This window comes from Melopsittacus undulatus, chromosome 12 (assembly GCF_012275295.1).
Source record: "Melopsittacus undulatus isolate bMelUnd1 chromosome 12, bMelUnd1.mat.Z, whole genome shotgun sequence".
In the NCBI taxonomy this organism is placed as follows: domain Eukaryota; kingdom Metazoa; phylum Chordata; class Aves; order Psittaciformes; family Psittaculidae; genus Melopsittacus; species Melopsittacus undulatus.
The window spans coordinates 15436956-15449597 of NC_047538.1; the positions used below are offsets into that span (position 1 = coordinate 15436956).

Genomic DNA, 12642 nt, shown 5'->3' on the forward strand with positions numbered 1-12642 from the left:
TTGCCTAACAACTTTGAACATGGATCTGTGCTTCTTGTCTATACTTAATCACATGCTGAATTCACTACAAAAAAAAACCAATATCTACAAGACAGTAGCTGCGAAATTTAAAAAAGTACTGTTTCTGAGACAGTTGAAACTAAAGGAGAGCCTTTTCACCTGGGACAGAGTGACTTTGGTAAGGACTTCATTTATGCAGCAATCTTTCAGGTTTTAAAATAACTTTAGAGTCCACTATCTATTTACTATTGCCTTTTCAGCCAAATAAGTAATTCCCTTGAAACCCTTGAGAAGCTGCTTAACAACACTCTACCTGCTCCAATTCTTGCTCCAGTGTTGCTGCAGAATCAGCCATTTTCTGAAGCTGCTCTTTTTCATCCTCAAACTCCTCTAGTTTTCTCTGCAAGTCTTCTTCCACCATGGTTTTAGCCTCCTGAATCTGCATGAAGGCAGCTTCCTGATCTAACATGTCAGCCTGCACCGAAAAAGCAAAGAATCAACTTCTAAAATGTTAACAGAGAGGGAGGGGCAGAGAGACAAAAAAAGAAGGTGGTAAACTGTCAAGAAAATTTTACAAGAAAAGACACAAGGATAATTCTGATGTCCATCTTATACACCTGTATGTCTTTACTGACATCACTCATTCATATACTTAAGACACCCTAGAATAACAGTGAATGTCTTGTATACTTGTGACAACCAGAATTCTTCTTAAATAACACCATGTCCTTTCTCAATAGATGAAACAAGATGTAAAGAAGAATCTTTATTAAAATTAAGCTGTTTGGAAAAATTCTGAAACAAAAGAGATTTCTCAGATATGTAGCTACTCCGTGAAATTGCAATTCCTGTCATTTATGCAACTGCACACAGAAATAGGGTGCTTCCATTAACCTGCTGCTTTACTGCCCTTTTAGACTTCGAAGCAGGAATGTCACTGGAATTCAATGGGATTTAAGGTTCTAAGTGCTTTGAAAGTAAGTGTACTGCACTTCAAAATTTACCCATCTTTCCTTACTGGAGGGTACGAAGGACAAACGTGAGTATTGAGCAATTCACACACTTAAGCACTTTATTGACTTGGCTTAACTTCCAGTTAAGTTTTCTCTTGAAAATGTTTATGGATGGGCAAAAGAGAATATTTACATTCACCTTTAAAATTCAATTAAAATGAAGTATCAGAGCTGAAAAGGCAAGTATCGCCATGAAATGGGAAACATATGATCTTGCTCCTTCTTACTGTTCATAATGTCATGAAACTTATTTGCTCCAAAATTTTTACTGTTTGTATAATACAATATTTGAATCAATTTGTCTTACAAATGCTACACTAGTTTGCTAGAATAACCTTGAGTTTGCAAAACCTAAAATACACAACCCAGACAGCATATAATCACGCAGACCACCTACAACCATACCTCAATATTTTGCAGCTGGGCTGCAATACGTTCCTTTTCTTTAATGGATCTGTGCTGGGTTTCAGTCAGCTGCTGAGACAGGGCCACATTCTCTAGTTTGAGATGTTCCAACATACCTGCTTGGGTCATTTGCCCAGCCTTAAGGGAATGAAAAAAATAAAAAAATTCACAGATTAATACCAACAGTCAAAATTTAGCCAAAAAAAAAAAGTGTTAGAAAAGTTACACTGAATCTATCTGTGTTTTATCTCACCAATACTTTCATGGCACTTAAGAGCTTCATCCACAGAAGGCAAGTACTTTCATTAAATTTATGCCTCAGCATTAACGTGACTTAACACCTCATGATGAAAACAAATCACCATTTCCCTCTGCTCTCCACCTGTAGAATATATAAGTGAGACTGGCTCCCTTGTCCAAGCTCATAAGCAACATCCTCTGGCTAAAATTAACATAAAGATTCTCAGTCCTCCCATATGCAAGTAAATCGTAATACCTGTATATTGGCCATCTCGCTCTGCAGCCTGACACGGGCCTCCTGTGCTAGTACAAGCTGCTGCTGGTACCACTGCCGCACATTTTGGAGTGATGTGATTTCTGTTTCAGATGCCTTTAGCTTATTGGTCAGTGTGGTCCGTTCCAACTGCACCTTCTGAAGCTGGTTCTGTAAGGAAGCCATCTGCTGTCTTAAATCATGAACTGGAAAAAGAAAAATAAAGAACTTGGACTTGCAAACTCCATTGTTGTAGTTTTACACACACATTTTCAAGGATTATTGCTATATTCATAGCTTTTTTATTTTTTTTCCTTCCTTTTTGAACAAAAGGATATATGCCTAATTACATAAGGATTGGCTTTTCCTATGAAAGTGAGGTGAAGTGCTAGAATCCAAAGTATCAGGTCATTATCAGAATAAAATGAAAATAAGTGAATCATTTCTGTAAGTATTCACAGCTCCTCAGAGGCAGAAATTACCAACTCATGAAAAATCAGGAAGCAGCAGGTATGCTGACATGCACAGCCATCATTATAAGCCAGTATTTGTACAATTCTCTAAAACCCCTTAGTCCACTGTCAAACAGTTACTAGACTAAATACTTATAACTTCTTCTCCAAGCTGGCAGAGGCGTCTTGCAAATTGTGGCAGTTCTGTGACACAAAAATAAAACCCATCTTAAAACTCAAACCATTATATTAGTATGACATCAATGAAACAGATTAAAATCCCTTCTTCCTGGGCTTCAGAATTATGCTGAAATAAAATTATTTATGGAATAACAACTTTTGAAGATTGACATATACATCATCCCACCTGTGCTGTCCCTGGTGAGAACATTTTTTTGCATATCTTCAACCTTCAGCAGGAGTCTTTGGTACTGCTCCTCCGCTAACTGCAAATCATTATTTGAAGAAGCCAAACTAGCATTCTTTGCTTCCAAGGCATTTTGCAGGTCAGCCATAGCTCGTTCCAGATCCCAGCAAGACTGCTTTAATGTGGCCACTTCTGAGCTCAGAGATTCCTGCTTCTGCTGGCTATTTTGGCTGTGCTCCATCTGTGCTTGAAGCTTCATGTTCAGAGCTGCAAGTTGGGCTTGTAGCTCAGTCTTCTCTTTGAGAGCCTGAATGTGTCCAGAAAAAAATCAAAATATAGAAGTCTTAAGAGAAAATACAATAGCAGCTGATTAAAGAAGATGCCCTACAAAATGGCTTTGCTAAGGCAAAGACCACTTGCTTATAAAAAAATTCTTTTTTACATCTCACCTAGTAGCTATTTCAAGTAATCAAAGAAAATACAGAGGAAAGCACAGACAAGACATATACCATTATACATCAGCAACCATGTCAGAACTTTTACTAAGACACATTTCTGCACTGTATGGAAGAATACTTTATATTATACATGATATAGCATCAATCAATACAAAGAGAAAAATACAGCTTTTCATACACTGCTACCATTATTCCAGATTTATCATCTCCTAATATGACTTTAAACAAAAAAACACAAAGCTTCTACATCTGATGGAGTCAATGCCAGCCAGCCCCAAGACAGACATGCTGCTGGCCAGGCTAAGCCCATCAGCAACAGTAGTAGTGCCTCTGAGATAACATATGCTGAGAAGGGAAAAAAAAAAAAAAAAGTCCAAACTGCAAAAGAACAATGGCAGAGAGGTGAGTGAGAATATGAGAGGAACGGTTCTGCAGACACCAAGGTCAGTGAAGGAGGAGGAGGAGGCGTTCCAGGCTCTGGAGCAGAGATTCCCCTGCCAGCCCATGGTGCAGAACATGGTGAGGCAGGCTGTGCCCCTGCAGCACATGGAGGTCCATGCTGGAGCACGGGAAGAGTGTGAGGAGTTCTCTTTGCTGAGGAAGAAGGAGCAGCAGAAACAACATGATGAACTGACCACGGCCCTTCACGGCTGGGGGAGAAGGAAGCGGGCAAATCAGGTGTGAAGTTGAGCCCAGGGAACATGAGAGGGGTGGAGAGAAGGTGTTTTTAAGATTTGAGTTTATTTCTCATTACCCTACTCTGAATTTATTACCAATCAAACCAATTAGTTTCCCCAAGTCTAGTCTGTTTTTCCTGTGACAGTAATTGCTCAGTAATCTCCCTGTCCTCATCTGAACCCATGAGCCTTTTGTCATTTTTTTTCCTCTCCCTTTCCAGCTGAGGAGGGCAGCAATAGAGCAGCCTTAGTGACACCCAGTGTCCTTGTAAAGTACCACGTTCAACAATGTTTTTACAAAACAGAATCCCCACAAGTAATGAGCACAAGGCTCTTGAAAATTAACATATTGATATAATTTGCTAAATACATTCAAATTCATTTTCTACCTGATTAGCTTCTAGTGAGAGTGCTTCTAGTTGCCCTTCAAGTCTCATCTTCTCCTTCAGAACCTGCAACATTTCATCATGAGCTCCCGTGACAGAGCTTTCCATAGAAACACTGGAGACAGAGACAGCACATACACAGTTAAAGGGTTAGAACACAACACTCATCTGCTTGAAATGAAACCGAAATTAAAAGGTACTTAAACTCTACATGTGACCTACAATTTAGGACATTTTTTTCTGGCTCTATGATGGATCCAGAATACAGCAAAACAACCTTCATTACCATCTAAAGAGATAAAGAAGTTATATTCATGCTAAGATTTTACACATTAGTTTCTTACATTCGCAGCAACTAGAATCTAGTGTAACACCCACATTTGTTATTTTACAGAAGTGCAATGGTTGACTTCATTATATTTTCTAACTGCACACCTCATTATAAGCAGACAAATTGACATAATGGGCGCACGAACCCTCCACAACTATTATCTGCAATTGCTGGCTTTAATGTGAGAGTGTCTGAGAAATACCAACAGCTGCTTCAAATGAAGGAAGAACAAGTATTTGGTAGGGATTCCTTATGGTCCTTTCCTGAAGTACAACCAAGGAATCTAGAAAAAAAGATCTCTCACTACAGTAAGAATTAAGTCTAAACTGGAATAATTGTCACCAAGAGATTTCATGTTATCATCTCAGGGCATTATGCTTTATTCCAATGCAGGGAAAAAAAAGTAATTTCAAAATTGGCATGTATAAAGCAGGCAGCTATAGACAATTGATAAGGGCTTCAGCAGTTGTCCACTTGCTGAATCACAGTTTGATACCTACCACCTATACAAAAGCTTGTGAGACTAAGTACATCTCATTCTAAATGCTGAAGAGGGTAAGAACATCTAGGACAAGACTCTTAGCATTTCATAACTATTTGAGGTCTGAAAGATACGTGTGTAGATCAGGAACAGGATGCTATTAAACATCACTGAGTCAGTTAAGTCTGCATAATCAAACTTAAAACACCAATGCCACATCAGGAATACAGTGAATGAATGCTTGCTTCACAAGTAAATACACACAGAAGCTAGCAGTACATTTAAAACACAGAGGCAAAAAGATCTTTCTCTAAAGATACACTTAGGTACTCAAGTGAGATGACCTTTTGGTTTCTTTTAGAATCCCTAAGTTAAGAACAGATTTTATCACAATGAGTGTAAGTTAAACCTGGATCCAAAGTTAGCAGAAGACTAACAGGCTGCCTAAAGAGAGTACAATGCCTAACAATGGCCTTGCTGTATGGTGATCTTTCTTACCTGCTAGAAATACTGTCTCTCCTGCTCCGTACTTCCCCATTAATTTCTTGCTCTTGGGCTTGATGCTCCACTGCTGCAGCCTGTAGCACCTCACTGATAGAAGGAAATTGCCCCATTGCATCAGGATGTATCTTCTGACCATTTACTGTATATGGAGTACCCTGTTTGCCTTCTGCATTCTGTAAACTGTTATACAGCCCTTTTCCTGACACACTGCTGTAGGTAGAGCTGTCACTCTCATTTCCATCCAGCCTCATTCCCACTTCACTCCCATCAACCTCTGAAACACTATCTTCTGCCAAGGAGGAATTATCTATTCGATCATCTGTGTCAGAGGGTAGACTAATCTCAGACACAACTGATGCTGGACCACTTCTGTTTTGCTTCAGAGTCCCACCAGGTAAATCAGTAGCCACAAAATTCCCAGTAGCATTTCTAGAGCCTGAATCTTCAGTTCTGTAGTCAGCCAAGGACCGTATCTTACTGGCCTTACATTTTGAACTTCTTCTCTCTTTTGAGGATGCTGGAAGTCCCAGGCTACCCACTTTTGGCCCCCTGGGGACACTGGTCCGCAAAAAGGAGTATTCTTTTGTCATTGCTACAGTGTTAGCTCTTGGCAAGATTTCTGGATTTAACATCAGCTCAGGATCTAGGGTGCTGGAGGGCCGGTTTTTGGATGTAGACTGATTCGACTAAAAGAAGCAGAGAGTCAATGATAAATTCCAGAATGTAACCTTCGAACTAGCATCAAATATTTAAGTTCAACAGCAAAATATGTAAAGCACTAAATTACTGTTTATTTCATAAACTCCTACATTTTTAAATACACACATCATTTCATAAACAAGGTAAACTACATCAGCAATCAAGCAAGATTCAGTATATGCATGTTGAAAACGATCAAGGTAGAAAATGACAAAAATGGAATATCTGCTTAAGTTTTAGGTTTGGTTCATCCCCTCAGCCTCCACAAATGTACCGTTTCGTGCATTTTTTAGTAGCACAAAACGGTACATTACTGATGAGGTTGCACGTCCAGAAGGAAAAAAAATGTTTTCTCACATTTGAGAAAACCACTGAGTATTTAAAGCAGAGAAAACGTACTTTAGAGCACAGAAATTATAATGTTTTCAACCTTCCTAACACTGAATCTAGATCTGCCATGTGGTACTCACTCTTTCTTGATGTCTCTTCACTCTGTATTGTTTGAGCTGTTCTTCTAGCCGTCTTCTTGCTTGAAGTCTTATTTGTTCTTCTTTCTCCAATGGGAGTGAAGGCTCTACTGAGCCTGTAAGTGAAAGGGATCTTTATAGTAAAAGAGAAAATCCCAACACAGGCAAATTTGATAAAAAAGGAAAAAGCCCCTTCTACCATCAGCAACATGCTTCATGCTTAAGCAAGGAATGCAAGGAAAGCCCAGTGGCATGCACCTCAGAATGGCCTCTTTTAATAAATCCTTGTGTAAGCACTGATGAAGGCTGTGTGTTTCCCTTGCTCCATCTGTAAATACTGTGTGTTCTCCATGTATATATGACAAGAGATTAAACAGCGAGAACATAACTACAGGTGTCATTTAGTCTCACCTGTCCTGCACTTCTGACAAAATGACTAAATTTATAAAATACTAAAATTATAAAACTAAGCGAGACCTACACAGTCTACTAACTCCCTACGGGTCAGAGAAAGACGTTCCCTAGATGTATTTTCTTACTCTTTGATAACTCACATTCAACTTTTCTGGTAGTTAAGGCTTCTTTTAAAATCTTACTTCAGAAAACTCCTGCAGCAACAGGCACCTTAATATAAAGGCTTCTCCCTTTTCTCTTCCCTCCTTTATTACTTCGCTTAAAACCATCTGGTTCTGACCATGTGTGTGTTGTTGGTTATTTTGTTACTCCTAATAATCAAGAGGGTTACAATAGCTTCAGCCCCAGAAAGCATAAATTCCCCTCCAGCATAAGAACAGTTTTTAAATAGCAGGGCAAGTGCCTTAGCTGCAGCAGAGGGTGGTTTACTGAAAGAAAATGAATTTCAGTTCAAAGTGAAAGCTTACTGCAAAAATGAAGTTTAGTCCAAGCTTAAATGATGTTACAGACGTCTAGAGCCAGGCTCAGAGTAAAAAGCTTTATGCAGCAAGAGAAAGCAGGGGCACCACCATAAACAGATGCTTACACAATTCAGTTTCTTGCATGGGAAGACTTAGTTTGAGAGACTGCAAAGCTTCTTTTCTAAGAACTATGCCCTCAGCACTAGTTCCCTGAGACTTCCTTAGGCTGCCATGGAAACCAGTCACACCTGGGGATGACTCTTGACCCTGTGCACTGCTGGTGGGGCCAAAAGATACACGAGAGTCAGGGAAGAGCGACTCTGGCCCATTCTGGCAGGCATCCACTTTGCAGTTTATCTCCAGACTTCCCTCTTCATTTGGCACTTCATTGATGTTAACACTGGTAGCTGGAAAAGAAAGTTTCACTGAGCTACTTTAAGCTACCCCATTTATCTGCACACCTCCACCCAAATACAATGCTACCACTGTTGCCTTCAGTCTGTAAGAATAAGAAAATTGCTAACAGCAACTGCAAGAGAAACTTCATAAAGAACTTCTGATTCTTCATTTTAAAAGACCAGGAGTACCATTCATCTGCTTTACTACATTACCTTCAAGCAGAACCTAAAAAATTATCATAAAGTATCTTCAAAACCTCACATGGGTTTTTAAATCTTATTAGGTTTAGAAGCATGAAACACCAACTGTAAGTAATGTGATCTGTGTCACACTGAGTGGCACCCTACTGCAAATAAGACTCAGTAACTGTGTGTCTCTGCCGAATGATTCAGCTATTTGGTATGCTGCTGGCCACTGGGGAAAAGGCATCCACCATCCCATTTCCAGCCTGGGCCAAGCAGAGTTCTTCAATTTTAAACAAATTCTGCATGTTTTCAAATAGGGCATCTTGATCAAAAGCACAGCAGCGAAGCTCTCAAGTAGGAAAATAATAAATCTACCAATTAAAAGGCAATTAAAGAATGACTTTAATGCCAATTTTATCCCCACTTACTAATATTTGATTTTATTTTCCATCAGGAAAAATACATCTTCAAAACCAGTTGTATCTTGGAGCTCTCATACACTTCTACTTCACTTGGCTGGGGACTACTTTAATCTAGGAAACTGCTGCTGCAACAAAACTGTGTATCTAACTTTAAAAGCATTATTATAGATCTCAAATAAGCAGGGTACCAAAATAGTCACTGCCTTTCATTCCCACACCATGTTTCACTGGAGTAACTGGAACGCATTGGAATAATATGGAAGATTTCATTACTGTTTCACAAAGTTAATAAAAAAATATTTAACATTATGATCACAAAGTATTTGCAAATGGAAAACCCAAATTCCTCCTTCAATTTTTTTCTTCCTGTTAGTACTACAGACTTGAATAAGCACTTTAGTTTTTTTTAAGCCTGCTCAAAGAAGCTGAGGGGGACAGATAGAGAAAAAAAACACAACAAACCAGAACTGAGAAACAGATCTCAGAATCATAGAATCACAGAATGGTTTGGGTTGGAAAGGACCTTAAGATCATCTAGTTCCAACCCCCCTGCCATGGGCAGGGACACCTCACACTAAACCATGCCACCCAAGGCTTTGTCCAACCTGGCCTTGAACATCACCAGGGATGGAGCATTCACAACTTCCCTGGGTAACACATTTCCGTGCCTCACCACCCTAACAGTAAAGAATTTCTTCCTTATATCCAATCTTAACCTCTGCTGTTTAAGTTTCAACCCATTACCCCTTGTCCTGCTACTACAGTCCCTAATGAACAGTCCATCACCAGCATCCTTATAGCCCCTGTTCAGATACTGGAAGGCTGCTATGAGGTCTCCACACATCCTATTCTTCGCCAGGCTGAACAGCCCCAACTTTCTCAGCCTGTCTTCATATGGGAGGTGCTCCAGTCCCCTGATCGCCCTCGTGGCCTCCTCTGAACTTATTTGAACAGTTCCATGTCCTTCTTATGTTGAGGACACCAGAACTGCACACAATACTCCAAGTGAGGTCTCACAAGAGCAGAGTAGAGGGGAGGATCACCTCCTTCTACCTGCTGGTCACACTCCTTTGATACAGCCCAGGATATGGGGCTCCCAAGCTCTAAGCCTCCACTCCTCCCAAAACTAAGTGTTTCTAAGATTCATATGCAGAAATACTTTGTAGCCAGGAAGTCAGTTACAATTCAGTAAAATTTTAATTATTGATTTAGATCAGCCCATTAACATATTGCTACTGGATCTTCCCCTCTCCATACAATGTATCACTACAAACTCCTGAAAGCAGAATAATTAAAAAATAAAGCTATTATCCTTCATGTATGTGGGGAACATTAAAGTGCATCCTGGAATTAAATAAGCTGTATGGAAAAAAGGGTTCCAGGAGGAAGGTAAGACTTCTTAATTGTTTTCCCTTTTGTTATTGAAGAAAGCAAAAGGTTTCCTTTTAAGTGCAGTCAAATTTCACTTCAGAGCGGTTTAAAAAAGAAAAGATACATTTCCACCCCTAACCATTTGTTCCCACCTCTGCAGTACATCCTCCCCTAAGCCAGCACAGATGTCTGTACAGTGAACCAGCTCAGAGAAAAGGGAACGAGGAAACTGAATGTGGGTAAAAATAAAGAGTTCCCAGCCTCACATTGCCAAATCTCATCAGCTCTCTGAGATTTCAATTAAAGCACTTTTGAGCATCTTATCTGTCATGCAGAGAACATTTTCAGGCCATTTTAGCTCGAATCAGTTCTCTGATTTAGTTCACCAGGTGGTCACAAAAACACCTGCAGGCACAATGGAAGGAATGGGTGCAACAAGGATACAAAGGAGGACAGAGGACAGGCCTGTCTTTTTAATAACTAACTGAAGTCAGAATTTAAGGCATTTTAAAACCAAAAGACTATCAAAAGGAAATTTAAAAATAGGTATCAGTGCTAAGACTAGCCACAAGAAGCCAAACATAAGAAGATACCTCACACATTCAGAAGTATTGTTTCTGCCCATCTTTCAGAACTTGCAGCTACTACTGCATCAGGTTTATACTTTATTTACATTTTAATTTCCACAACTCTGAGTGGTGTACATATACAAAAGCAATGCTGGAGCAACATTCTGGAAAAATGGTTTCCTGGCAACTTCCTGAGGTTATGAGACACTCAGAATCTAAATGCTGCCTTGAAGTAAAGTAATTTAATTGCGGTAGTGTCAATACAGCTGCAGTCTTTTTAGAACAGTGGAGGAGGAGATGCAATTAGATTGAAAACAGTAAAAAGACATATTACCTATTTGTAGGCCACAATTTAAGTGTTTGGATGATGTCCAGTACAGGAGAAAACAGGAATGCATTATCTCCAGCTTCATAAAAGATGAATTAATCATCATATAACTACACACTGCCAGACCGATAATGGGCAGTGTAAGAAATGCAAATAAAGTCTTAGGCCTCTACTTTCTTATCTGTGACAAGATGATATATCTGTGGTATAAGAGAAGGGTGGAGGACTAACAATCACATGATCCCCTCCTTTTATATATGGAGCCTCTGTACTTTTGCGTATCTAGGCAGCCACAACATAAATACCCCCTCCACCCATATACCACCATATCCTTATATACCTGCAGTGAAGACACGGAGGTCTCAATTCAATGCAGAAAAAAGATTTGCACAATGAAATCAGTTAAGTACTGGAATGGGTAGAAAGGCTGTTGCATTCAACAGACCAAAGCCCTGAGCAACTGCACCCAGCTTCAAAACTAGGTCTGCTCTGTGCCTGAGGTTGGACTAGATAACCCACACAGATCCCTTCCAGCCTAAGTTTGGCTCTATAATTTACCCAGATCAGTGTCCTCTGAAGTGTTTTGTAAACACCTGCATAATTATTTTATTACAGAGCTAGTCTACGTATAAAAGTTATTTTGAGGTAATCTGAGGACTACCTGCCAGCATCTTTCTTCCATACATGGAAGTTTAGGGAGACTTTTTAAGTACATTTTGGGTAACCAATTTAATTTATTAGGAAATTTTCTTTTGCCAAAACAAAGTACTCCAGTCATGAGCTTACTCCATAACAACCATTTCACAACTGTTAGTTCCAGAGAATTTCAAGTATACACTCTTGGAAACACTCTCAGAAAACAGAGTAACACCCTGTACAAAACACACTCAAATGGCAGCCAACAGTACTTAACAGTTTCATTTTGAAAGATTAAGTTTTAAAACAAAAGACAGTTTTCCCATCAATAGAGCCATAGCCTTCACCAAACTTAAGAGTGCTATACAAGAAATTCCTGACCTCAAGGAAAAAAACATCTTTCAGCATAAGCTGAACAACAAAAGATATGACTGTAGATAAGCCTAGGAAGTTATTTGATACATATGACATAACTTACTGTTAATTTCATCTGCTGTAACTGGCAAATCTGACTTGGCTTTACAATCCAGAAGTTCTTCAGAGGTGCTAGGGGCCCCATTACTGCTTCTGTTCTCCAAATGAAGATCCTGCTGGACAGCTGAGGAGTCCATGGTAAAAGCAATCCAGATCCCCAGAAAGTTCTTCTGAATAATTTGCTTCCAATTGAACTACCAAGTCCTGTTTCTCTCCATCTGCAACAACAGCATCAAGATGTTACCCAGGAGCACAGCTCTGAGCTTCACAGCTGTTGGTGTGCTGGAGATCATGGAAACAGCTCGCAGCCGAAGTTGTAATCACCAAGGAGCTTCATCCTCTAGAAACAAAACGTAGTAAATGTACAAACATTTGAGTTTGGAAGATACAAGTTAAAAAGAAAGCCATGCTCACACATTACCCACCAGCCCAACTTCAACATACTGAACCAGGACATGGGACAGTAACAGAGACAATTAAATACAACCAAGTATCCAGCTTTTGTGAAGATGAAGAGATCTGTTTAACAACTTTTCTTAAGTAGCATTGATACACCAGTATAATGATGCAACAAGACAATATTCTGTGAGACAACTGGTTTAAGATCAGTGTCTCTTTTAATGGAAATGCCTCTTTGGCCTCTGCTTTAA

General features: G+C 39.5%; 1 protein-coding gene across 3 annotated transcripts in view; it reads right to left on the minus strand.

Annotated features, from left to right (window-relative positions):
* The window catches only part of GOLGA3 (golgin A3), a 28235-nt gene extending 15930 nt beyond the window's left edge, over nt 1-12305 (minus strand). For 2 of the 3 annotated variants that reach the window (XM_034068259.1, XM_034068258.1), the window contains exons 1-9: nt 11997-12305; nt 7734-8015; nt 6737-6849; nt 5562-6253; nt 4255-4366; nt 2731-3037; nt 1915-2117; nt 1419-1556; nt 314-475 (exon numbers count right to left, since the gene is read on the minus strand). In XM_034068259.1, coding sequence (XP_033924150.1) covers nt 314-475; nt 1419-1556; nt 1915-2117; nt 2731-3037; nt 4255-4366; nt 5562-6253; nt 6737-6849; nt 7734-8015; nt 11997-12129 — 2142 coding nt within the window. In that variant the 5' untranslated portion in view covers nt 12130-12305. The remainder of the gene's footprint in view (nt 1-313; nt 476-1418; nt 1557-1914; nt 2118-2730; nt 3038-4254; nt 4367-5561; nt 6254-6736; nt 6850-7733; nt 8016-11996) is intronic. The other variant, XM_034068260.1, reaches the window with a different exon arrangement.
* Nucleotides 12306-12642: the final 337 nt, after the last annotated feature.